The sequence below is a fragment of the Myotis brandtii genome, unplaced genomic scaffold (assembly GCF_000412655.1).
Source record: "Myotis brandtii unplaced genomic scaffold, ASM41265v1 scaffold1774, whole genome shotgun sequence".
Classification (NCBI taxonomy): domain Eukaryota; kingdom Metazoa; phylum Chordata; class Mammalia; order Chiroptera; family Vespertilionidae; genus Myotis; species Myotis brandtii.
The window spans coordinates 558204-569901 of NW_005356575.1; the positions used below are offsets into that span (position 1 = coordinate 558204).

The 11698-nt window shown below is 57.2% G+C and overlaps 2 protein-coding genes across 2 annotated transcripts in view; both read right to left on the reverse strand.

Annotated features, from left to right (window-relative positions):
- Positions 1 to 101, reverse strand: part of APOE (apolipoprotein E) — a 2854-nt gene extending 2753 nt beyond the window's left edge. The window contains exon 1 of the mRNA XM_005863405.2: positions 37 to 101. The gene's annotated coding sequence lies outside the window, so the exon portion shown is untranslated. The remainder of the gene's footprint in view (positions 1 to 36) is intronic.
- Positions 102 to 1514: 1413 nt separating this feature from the next.
- The window catches only part of TOMM40 (translocase of outer mitochondrial membrane 40 homolog (yeast)), a 12550-nt gene continuing 2366 nt past the window's right edge, over positions 1515 to 11698 (reverse strand). The window contains 8 exon segments of the mRNA XM_005863406.2: positions 1515 to 2670; positions 3679 to 3781; positions 3897 to 3973; positions 4096 to 4133; positions 4135 to 4216; positions 10345 to 10450; positions 10531 to 10632; positions 11409 to 11501. Coding sequence (XP_005863468.1) covers positions 2531 to 2670; positions 3679 to 3781; positions 3897 to 3973; positions 4096 to 4133; positions 4135 to 4216; positions 10345 to 10450; positions 10531 to 10632; positions 11409 to 11501 — 741 coding nt within the window. The 3' untranslated portion in view covers positions 1515 to 2530.

Below are 11698 nucleotides of genomic sequence, written 5' to 3' on the forward strand. Positions count from 1 at the left end.
TGAGCTGGTCTCTGTGCCCCCAATTCTGCTTCTCACCGACTCCTGAGCAACCGGTCTTTCGCCTCCACTCTGGCTGAGTAGGACTCAGGGATCCCGGACTCCTCCAATTATAGGGCTCCCCTGCCCCGCCCACTCCTCCAGGGCTAGGGCAGCTGGGCCAGCCCCTGGTCACGAGGTGGGCTGTTCTCCCCCTTCACACAGCGAGCAGGGGGAAGGAGGTGGGGCTTGGAGGCTCTGTGATGCCCCCAGCCCCCAGGAGGGGAGGTGACATCTCACCCAGAAACTCAGGCGCCCTCCTCAATTCTGTGGGGCTGGGCATGGAAGGGGAAGGAGCAGGCAGCCACTGATGAATCAAATTTGGGGAGGGGGCTGGGGACAGGAAATCCTGGGTCAGAGGAAGGAGGGGGCTGGGGGCTTGGATCCCTGGGTCCGAGGGAGAAGAGAACTGGTGGCAGAAATGAGACGGGAGGGTGGGGGAGTGTGATGGCTCTGCTGAAAGCCTAGGCTTTGAGAATGGAACCTGGGTCTTAGTCCTCACTCCCTCGCTGGCTGTGACCTTGGGCACAGATGAGGAAATTCAGTCCAGCACCAGCACTGTGGATTCCAGCTGCCCAAACGTCGTGCCTCCACAGGCCTGGAGCTTTCATGCTGCCCAGTTAGGACTGGAGACTCTGGAACCCAATGCCCAGCCTGAACCGGGCTGTCCCTTGCCAGCTGTGTGACCTTGGGCATATGACCAAGCCTGTGTGAACATCCAGTTTCTGGTCCACGTAACGGGGGAAACAACTGCACTTACACCATCGTTCAGTGATGCAAGAAGCTACGTAAGTCCTCATGTAACCTCATCAATAGATGGTCCTTGGAACTGCAGTAAAATGTTTAACGAAGCACACTTTCCCAGGGGCTAAGGGATATAAACGAGTTAAGCTCTTACAGCATCTCATCAATGTAAGGAAATGACCAAAACGCTGAGAATCTGCTGTCCTGTGTGAAGTACTGGGAACCTCACACACAGTGTGTCTTATCTCAGCTCCAACACAAACCTCCTAGCAGCTGTTACTGCACGAGGTTAAGACAGATGGTGAGGCCACACAGGGAGAATTGGATCCCATGGGGTCAGGGGAGGCCAAACCCCTGGTACCAGGAAGGGGGCCTCAGTGTCAGGACAGATGTGGACAGGAAATGGGTGTTGTAGCTTTCCAGGCAATAAGGGTTCATTTCTGCTCAGCAGCCTCCACCCAAACCCTGGGTATGTATGGGTGGCAGACAGGGTTTTCAGTTCCCTTAGGGAGTCAGGGGTGATTACCTGAGCCCCAGGCAGGCCAACTGATCTCTCCTCCCAGCATCAGACACCTGAGACACAGGTGACCCCCCCCTGCCCAATCCTAAACTCATGCCTTTCTCCCAGTTATTTTTTCCATCACCATCCTTATCATATATTAGATTTGCAAATATTTCTCCCGTTGTATGGGTGGTCTTTCTCAATGGTGTCCTTTAAAGCAAAAACGGTTTTACAATTTTTAAGTGTAATTTATCTTTTGTTCTTTGTCAGATAGTGATTCTGAATTGTTTCCAGGTGCCTGTATTCTCCAGGAAACCTCTGCCCTCCCTAGCAGACAGAAATCCTAACATCCCCTGCCCTTTTTGGAATCTGGAAAGCCCCCAGAGTCCCAGCTCGCAGCCCCCCACCTCTGCACTGACAGTACCATTCCTGTTGCTTCACCTCCGAAGGCACAAAGTCCCCTGCAGCCTCTCTGGCCAGACCAAGCTGGAGCCAGTGACCACAAGACCACACCCTCCTGGAGAGGCCGGTGATGTCCCAGGGAGGCTGTGATCCTGGGCCAGGCCCTTCCCTCTCTAAGTTGGGCTCCTGTTAGCAGCCAGGATTGACTCCCTTTCTGGATCATCCTTCCATACCCCAGCCCTGTGGCACCCCCCTGTGGCCACCATGGGAAGATCAGGCTGGATGGAATGAACGGAGGGGCAGACAGGTAGGAAAACCAGGCCTCCCATTTCGTGTCTTTTTTTTTCATGTATATTTTTTGTTTTTTTTCTGTAAAATGTCCCAGTTCTTCCATAACTTATAAACATGATTTATACCGAGGAGTGGATGGGAAAGTGGGTGGAGGGCAGACCTGGGATGGGGAAGCTCCTCTTCTTGCTGCCCCCTTGGGGCGGGGCCCCATGATCTTTGGGGGGTGGTGGCGATGCCCCAACACCTCCCTGAGGTTGTCTGGCAGCCTCTGCCCCTGGTGCTCAGAATCTGGCGTGCCCCTCGATTCCAGAACCCCTTCTGGGCCCCAGGTCCACTGGGCACACAGCCCCCGGTGCTCCGAATCCTGAAGCGCCCGTGGTTTTAGAATTCCCCCCTCAGCTGCTGGGGTGATGGCCCCCTCCTTTCCGCTGCCCCCCTGACCACCAAGGAGGGAGGGAAGGGAGAGGGAGGGGCGCGTAGGTCTCCCCTCTGTCGGGGGAGGAGCAGGGGGAATCTCAAGGAGGGAGGGAGTGGGAGGCAGGAGCCAGGAGGGGCTCAGCCGATGGTGAGGCCAAAGCCACACTGGAACTTGTTCTTTCCGTGATTCAGGAAGGCCCCGAGGGCCAGCGTCAGGGGCAGGGGCGGGAGCTTCTTCTCCAGCGTGGCGCCCACGATCCAGTTGCTGTCCACGGAGCCTGTGGGCAGACAGCTGCGCTGAGAGCCATGTGCCGGCTTCCCACTGTCTGTGGGGCCGTGTTCCAGGCCACATCAGACACCGCCAGACTGCGGGCTTCCAGACCTGTGACCAGGCTGTTCCCAGAAACCTCTTCCTGCACCCCAGGTACTTCAGCCCTCGAAGCAACCGGCTCATCTCCCTCAGCTCAGTGAGCCCTCCCCTCCGGGAAGCCCTCCGCCACCCCATGGGCCCCCCCATTCAGTCCTGTCCACACCAGGTCCTTGCTTTTGAGGATGGGTCTGTGCTTCCTCGTGTGACCCGTGAGGACGGGCCGTCCCAGCACCCTCAGCACAACTCTGGGCACAGCGGGCGCTCGGTGTCTGCTGAATGGAAGACTGAACTGTCCTCATTCACGAGAGCCTGGTGATGTGCACCTGCCGGTGCTCCCCCCACGTGGGAGGGAGGCTCACTCACTTCACGGGGCCAGAGCTGGAACCCCAACCCAGCCTCTGCCAGAGCAAGGGCTGAGATAGAGGTGAAGAAACCCCGGGGGCCTCATCGCCGCCGGCAGCAGCCCTGCTGACTGATGCGGCCTTCGGGGTGGTCTTCAGACCCTCCAAACCCGAGAACCACTGAGGCCCAAGAAGAAAGACTTAAAGCTAGACACCAGGTCGGGAGGCAGGCAGCTGGAGGAGGGTCTGGTAGTGACCGCAACCTCCAGGAGCCTCGTTTCCACTGTGACCTGAGTGGGGTGGCTGGGTGTGCTCCAAGTTGCCGTCGACTTACGGGAAAAGAAAAAAGAGGGTCGAGTGCAGAGATGGGAGGGGGCTGCTGGCCGGGGTGGGGAGGAATGTAGCAGGGACGAAGCTTAGGCCCAGGCCCCACCTTCTTAGCAAGCACTCCTGGGTGATTTGGAGGCCCCCAAGAGTCCCGGCCTGATGCCCTTCACCATCTCCTTGGCCTACACCCACTCAGAGCTGAGTCACCTCTCGTCTTGTTTTCCATGCGGGGAAACTGAGGCCTGTACCTTTGAAGAGGAGGTTGGCCTTGGGCAAGTCCAGCTGGTACCCGAAGGAGACGCTCGTGTCTTGCATCCTTGTGCTGGCCTCAAACTCCACGCCTACCTGCAGCTGGAGGGGCCAGGGCAACAGAGTCAGCATCCCAGACTGGACTCCCGGGCACACAAGCCCCTAGCAACCCATGCCTGGAAGTGCGCGCTCGCGGCCGGTCTCTGGACCAGCTCACCTGGTCGCTGGCTTTGTGGTAGTATGTCGCGTGCATGCCCGCCTGGCCCAACGTTACTGTCGCCAACCAGTTGTTCACTGTAAGAGAGCAGTGTGGGGTGGGGGTAGGTTACCAGGGGGACTTGAGAACCCAGGTCCCCTCGCCCAGACCCAGGAGTCCGAGGCCCAGCCCCACTCCTACCCTCGGGCCCCAGACTCACATGTGTATTTCCCAGCTAGAGACATGACAGTACCCTCTCCCAGGCCGCCGGTGGTAGACCAGCTCTCCGCCCAGTGCCAGACACGGCGTGATGCTCTGGAGGTAGTGGGCCACGAGGATTCCTGCGGGTGAGATGGCAGCTGTTACCTGGGCGAGGTGGGCAGTTTCTGCCCGGCCAGCGTGCTGGGCCAGACTCCTGCTCCGGGGGCCTGGAAGGCAGGCCCCTGCCGGAGGCTCAGGGCCCGCCCTCAGGCCTCCCACACTGCTGCTCCATGGAGTTCACAGGGTGAGTGAGGTCGGTCTCCCAGACCCCGTGGGACCTCATCTGGTCTGCACAACCCTGTGTAGCTGGCATTCAATCGCCATCATTTATAGAAGAGGCTGAGGGAGTTAAGTCCCTCACCCGTGGTCACAAAATGCGTGAGAACCACTCTGCCGCTGGGACTGGCAGGAGGGGAGGGTCAGTGAGAGCACACCTCAGGGTGCTAATGGCACTGCAGCCCACCACTCGGCTGTAACTGCAGGCCACGGTGTCACTTCTCAGTAAAGGAGCCTAAAGGAGTGGATGTGGGCACAGCGTAGAGCTCGCCCAGTGCTCACCAGGACTGCCCCACTGCCCCTCGGCAGCCGGGACCCTGGAGGCCCCCGAGAGTGTTTGCTAACAGATGGCTCTCCATCGCTGGGCTGCATTCCTGAAGCCACGGGCTGAGACTCATTCATGCCTGTCTTCAGAGCCCAGGAGAGCAGCCCCCACACGTGATCTTCTAGGAGGGGAAGACGCAGGGGGGAGACAGAGGGAGTGACAGGGAAACAGACAACAAGACACCTTCAGAGAGACAGGGAAGCAGAATCAGAAGCAGAGGGCAAGGAGGAATGGAAGAGTCTCTGCAGAGAAACCCACCAACACTGAGCAGAGAGGCTGTGAGGTCATGTAACCCAACAGGAAACAGGAAGACCCCGTAAGGGGAAGGCAGGGGCAGGCAGGGACAGGATAGAGCAAGATGCTGCTTCTCAAAGAAAATCAGATGCACAGACTCGAACTGGCCATGGGAGCAGGGCAGAAATGGGGGAGGGGGGACACACACGATCTGTGAGTGGGCACACCTGGGAGGGGGCTTCTGGGGAGGCTGGGGTCACAGGTGGGCTCATGGGAGCCACTGTGTGCACTTCTTCACAAGCAGATGATACAATCAGCCCCCCGAGCCGGCATTAAACCATTACCAGCACACCTCTGGCCAGGAGCACCGGCATTCAATGGAGGGAAACTGAGGCCCACAGAATGAAGTGACTGACTAGATCAGGGGTGGAGAGCCTTTTTGTGCCAAGGGCCATTTGGATATTTGTAACATCATTCACAGGCCACACAAAGTTATCAACTTAAAAATTAGCCTGGTGCCCAGCCAGAGGGGCTCAGTGGTTGAGCATTGACCTGTATAAGTCAGGAGGTCACGGTTTGATTCCTGGCCAGGGCACATGCCCTATTTGGGGCCTTAATCCTGAGAAGGGATGTGTAGGAGGCAGCCGATCAATGATTTTCTCTCATCGATGTTTCTCTCTCTCCCTATCTGAAATCAATAAAAATATATTTTAAAAAATTAGCCTGCTATATTTGGTCACACATTTAATTAACTCACCCCTAAAGCCTTGGCAGGGCCAGACCAAATGATTTCTTGGGCCTTATATGGCCCACGAGCTGGACATCCCCCACCCGTGGCCCAGAGTCACAGAGGGACTTAAAACTCACTGGCCTCGCAGGTCTGCCAACTGCTGGGACCGAGGGCGTGTGACCCCTGATCATCTCTCCAGCTGTCCCTCCTCTCATCTCCTGGGCCTGCCTTGCCCCCTGGCCCCCAGCCCAGCCCCACCCTCCTCCCTGGCCTGCCTGAGCTTCACCCTCTCCCAGCAACTTACAGAGGGATCCTGCTAAAGCACAAACTCAACCCCGGCCTCCCTCTGCTCAGAACCTGTGTGGCTCCCGTGCCCAGATCCTGGCTCCTCACAGCACAGCCGCAAGGCCCCATGTGGCTTGGCTCCACCTTCCAAACAGAGCCACCTCCCTTCCCTAACACAGCCACACAGCCACACAGCCGGCCACACGTGCCCCTAGGCTGCCATCACCCCCAGGGGACTCTGGCACTCACCCGCTCTGGTCCCCCGCTTCCACCACTCCTGCCATCACCGAGAACACGAGTCTACGGGAACGCAAATCCTGTGGTCTTCACTACTGAAGTCTCGCTCCCAGGCCCCACGTGCCCGGTGGAATCTGGCTATTTCCATGCCGCCCTCCCTTCTCTGCTCCCCAAGCACATATCCGGGGCCTCTGGCCCGTGGCCAATGTGGCCCAGGGGGCTCTTCCTCCTGCGCAGGATTCGCCTCCTTTTTCCTGAACATCTCACTCCTTCCCCATCCCTATCTCCTTCCCCACTCAGCCAGACCCAGCTCCCCATGGCACGCAGCTCCCCGAGCCAGGGCTTTGTTGAGACCAGCAGCTCATCTGGACGCTATTCATTCTGCAGGCTCTACAGCAGCCATGAAGAGCCCAGTGGGTTTAAACCCCACGAGGGGAGAAAGTGGGTCAGGTCTGTGAGACCAAAGAGCAGGCCTCAGGCAAGGGGCAGAGCTGCCAACCTGGGAAAGAAGTCCCGTCTCCGGATCCACCTCCCAAACCTGCTGGGCAGGGGCAGGTTTAGGCTCCCACCCCCCGACCTTTCCCCTGCACGGCTGGGGCCACACCAGGATTCCTTGGGGACGCCACCTGGGGCAGGAGTGGCAGGTGCCCAGGGCAGAACCTGACGGGAAGGTGGCTCTCAGCCCCAGCCAGACAGGACTTCTTTCTGCACTCCCCCCCCATGTGCAGTGCCCGCTCCTGAGCGCTACCCCCGCTTCACCCTCCCTCGCGCGGACAGGGCCATTCAGGGGAGCGGTCCCTGTCACTCCAGGTGAGACAGCTGCCCGCCTGTTCTAAGTCTCATGGCGACCTGAGCTTTCCTGAGTAGGGTTTCTCCCAATAGCAAGGAGGTCACTGTGTGATCATTTGCTTAAAGGCAGATGTCTCCCTCTGGCCCAGGAGCCCTGTGAGGACAGGACGGGCTGTCTCAGCCCCTGCTGTGTCCCAGCACCGCCCTGCCCGGGGCCGCACACACTAGGTGCTTAGAATGACACAGAAGCTCCCGAGGAGCCGAGGCCATGGGGAGGGAACCAGGTAAGAACTCGGGCCCTTGAATTAGGCCGTGATTCAGATTCCAGCTCCTCGGAGTCTAGGCAACTTGATTTCACTCGGGCCCGATTTCTCATCTGTGAAATGGGGGTCATAAAAACAGACACCTCAAAAAACAAAACAAGAACACATACACCTCTGCCCACTGCGGGGTGGCACTGAGACACACAGCGAGCCCTACCCACACACCTGGAGCTCAGCGCTGAAGAGGTGCTGCCGCTGAATCCTGCAGTGAGAGGTGGTCACTGCTACTGTGCCCTGTGACAGAGGAGGAAACAGGCCCAGTCCCAGCTGTCGGTGTCAGTTACTGGGCTCAGCAGTGACCTGGGCCAGTAGGCCCCGTTTTTATTAGTCTGAGGAGGAGGAAGAGGGGCTGGGAGGCCAGTGTGGGGAGCACAAAAGGTCGATGCGGGAGTGTGTGCAGAGAAGGGGGTGCCGGTACCCGAGAGAAGAGAATGGACTATCGAGTCCGACTTGCTGCGTCCTTTGGGAATCGCTTCCCCTCTCTGGGCCTCAGTAAGATGGGGACAATGGCAGCACCTACCCCACAGAGGATCCAGGAGCTATTTCCTTACTGCTCTATTCCCAGCACCTGGAACTGAATGAAGGAGAAGATGCACATGACATGCTCAGGGCTTGACAAAAGGCTGAGGGAAAGGATGGGACCTGCCATCACACTGCTCACTCCTTTGCTCAGCGTTTCCTGGGCACCTATTCTGGCCCCAGCATGGTTCCCGGAGCTGACATCCTAGCGTAGGAGATAGACAGGTAATAAAGGGTGAGACAACTTCAGAGGGAAGTGCCATAAAGACTATGGGACAGGTGAGGCGATACTAGACACTTTAGTCACAGAGGTCTGTTCGTGAGGGTGATGTGTGCCCAGAGACTTACTCAGCCACGTCCAAGCCAGAGAAGAGCCCCGGCCGGTGTGGTTCAGTGGTTGAGTGTTGACCTATGAACCAGGAGGTCACGGTTCAATTCTCGGTCAGGGCACATGCCCAGGTTGTGCGCTCAATTTCCAGTAGGGGACGCACAGGAGGCAGCCAATCAAAGATTCTCTCTCATCACTGATGCTTCTCTCTCTCCTTGCCTCTCTGAGTGTGCACATGTGTAAAGGTGCATATGTGTAAAGAACACAGCGATTCCAGGAAGCGTCAGAAAACCTCACATGGCCCAACTGCAGTGGGTGTGTGAGCAGAGGGGTGATGCCATCAGAGGTCAGAGGGGACAGAAAATGTTCTTTCTGCCCAAGGCCCCGAATTCCCCCCACGGTTGAAGCTTCACCGAGGGCCTCTCACGCCCAGCTTCCCCAGCGCCGGCATTTTATGACATGGCCTTTCCCCGCCCTCCCCTTCCCAGCTGCTCGCCATCTCCTGCCAGGGTAGCTCCTCCTCTTCCTTTGGAAGCTCAAAGGTGATGCCTCCTCTGAGAAGGCTCCTTAGCCTCTGGCAGGCAGGGGCAGGAGCTCTCCCGGGCCCTCCCAGGGCTGCTGGCGTCCTGCCTTCCCAAAGGCCCTCAGGACTCTGCCCAGGAGCCCACTCTCACGACCGATCAAAGGCGGGAATCACCAACTCCATCCTCCCAGCTGTTCAAGCCCCAAACTCAGGAGTCCTCTGGATCCTCTCTTCTATCTCCCAGATCCAATCCTCTAGCAAACTCCGTCGGCTCCATTAAAGTACACCCGGACTCGGCCTTTTAACCCCTGCACAGCCCCTGCAGTGGGTCCCTTTCTATCTGTCCTTCACGTGTCAGCACAGGGGACCCCGTTAGAAGCCAAGTCACGTCCTGTCCTTATCAAATGCCTCCCGTGGCCCCCGACACATTCAGAGTAAAGACCAACTTCCACAAAGCCTTGTGTGATTTGGTCCCGACTCCTATCCCTCACACTCACCCTCCTCCTTCATCCATCACAGCCCCTCCCTCCTCTCTGTTCCAGTAAAGGGTCCTGCCTCAGTGCCTTTGCACTTGCTGTTACCTCCGGATGAAAGCTCCTTTCCCGCATATCTGCTTGGAACCCTCGCCCCTGCCCTCAGTCTTTGTTCAAATACCATCTATGTAATGAGGCCTTCTCTGAGGACTCCATCCAACCCTCCTGAGACCCCAATCTTTCTGTACAGCCCCATCACCTGCCATCATTTCTTTATGTACTGCTTTACCTGGCCTGCCTCCACTAAAATGGGAGCTCCCACAAGGCAGATTTAACTCCTTTGTTCAGCACCTTATCCTCTGTGCCTCGAATACACACGTACACGATCAATAAATACTCACTAAATAAATGCCAGCCCTCGGATTGAAGGGTTCTATTCCCAGTCAAGAGCATATACCTGAGCTGCAGGTTCCATCCCCGGCCTTGCCGGCAACCAATCAATGTGTCTCTCTCACATTGATGTTTCTTGCCCTCTTTCTCTCCCCACCCCCTCCCTAACTCTCCCCCTCTCTAAAAATCAATGGGAAAAATATCCTCGGTTTAACAACAAAAAACACACAAACAAAACAACGGAGAAACTAGAAGTGGAGACAGAGCCCAGTGGTTCCTGCCCCCAGCCAACGCAAACAGGAATTTTCCCTGTCAGTCTCCACGTCTCAGACTACATCTCCTTCCCAACTGCAAGTGGAAGCCGCGCCCTGGGCGCTGCTCTGTGCCCTCAAACACCACTAGGGCCCCCCGAGTTAATAACAGGAGCTCACTTCCTTGGGACCCATTATCACGTCTGACCCTCTTTGAAGCATTTCACACACACAAACTTACATGACCTACTCACTGGCGCTGTGAGGCAGCCCAATTGTACAGGCGAGACAACGGAGGCCCACAGAGGTGCTGGAAGCTGCCTACAGTTGCATTTAAGCCAGCGGCAGAGCTGGGGTTTGAATCCGCTTTCTCACCCGTGACGCTCTGCTGCCTGATGTTTCAAAACCCTCCTGCCTGTGCCCATCTTTCAGATGGTAGAAAGGAGGTACAGAGGGGCCGGACTTGCTGGTAAAGCTGGGACTAGACTATGCCCCCGCCCCCGCCGCAAGCCCTGCGCCTCTTACCTGAACCCACCAGGACGTCTGGGTTCCCAAGGGTGACGGCTGCTGTGAAGTCAGAACCCCGGTACTCCCCGTCCACCTGCCAGTTCACGAACTTTGACTGCTGGGTCTGTGGGGAAGGAGGGGAAGTGTGAGGGCAGCCCGGTGCTCAGGATGGCTGGGGGAGCAGGTGACTCGACGCCCACTCACCTGGATGGCCATCTTGGACCTGAGGCCGGGGCCCAGCTGGTGAATGACCTGAGCATTGAGGCTGCCGCTATTGTCCATGTCACCCACCAACACGGGGAATGCCTGTGAGGCAGACAGTAAGGTAAGGTGAGAGGTTAAAGGTCAGAGGCCTAGCATTATGGAAGTACATAAGTGATGGGCCCAGGTGAAAAGCTTAGAATCAGAAAAATTCAGTTTGAAGGCCTCCCTTCCAGGAAGCTCTCCCTGACCACCTAGGCTGAATTAGGCTCCCCTAGCCTTTGGGTTCCATTTCAGTCCTGCCCACCTTGCACTGTTACTCCCCGGGAACAGACTGTCCCCTCTCGCCACTAGACTGTGAGCCCCACAGCTGTTTCAGTCACTGCTATGTCCCCTGCAGAGAGCTGGACACAGAATGGAGGTACAATGAAGGTTTGTTGAATAAGTGAATTTATTGAATGGAACCAGTTAACGAATTCGGTCTCCTAACTCCTCCCATATCCTGCCCCAGTCTCCTTCCAGGCCTCCAGTTCAGCCCCCACTCCCCTAACCTAGCCTGTGCCCGGCATCCTGAGACATTTCTAAAGCATAAACCTGACCGTGACCTTCCCTCTTTCAGATCTTCCCATGGCTCTCCAGTGCCCCCTAGAGAAAGTCCAAATGCCTAGTTTGGCATTCAAAGCCTCATGCAACACAGGATTGGGCAGAGAGCAGGGGTCCAGGATGAAGGAACGACCCGTATTACAATGCACCTTGGAGAGACACAGTGCCCCCTCACAGCACCCTCAACAGCTCTGGCTTCTTCCCGACAAAGCCTTCTGGTGTTTGGCTACACACTTGTCAGAAGAATGATACAATGAATGAAACGACAAGAACCTCACCTCCGTGGGACTCAGCTGCTTTGTCCCCACGTACGTGACCCCGAAATGGTAGTTGGACTCCCCGATTGTGCTGAGGGCTACTGTGTGGTTCACCTGAAAGAAGAGGGAGGGCTGTGGGGATGAAGCTGCAGGCCGCCCCCCAATAATCCCAGCTGAGCCCACTTCCAGCACAGCTCCCCTCCAGCCTGGACTTCCCTATCCAGGAGGAAAAGACAGGCATCTCTTGGCTGGGGGCCGGGAGTAAAGACTGAGGTGTGGCTTGGCTAGATTAGAGATTTAGAGAAAGAATG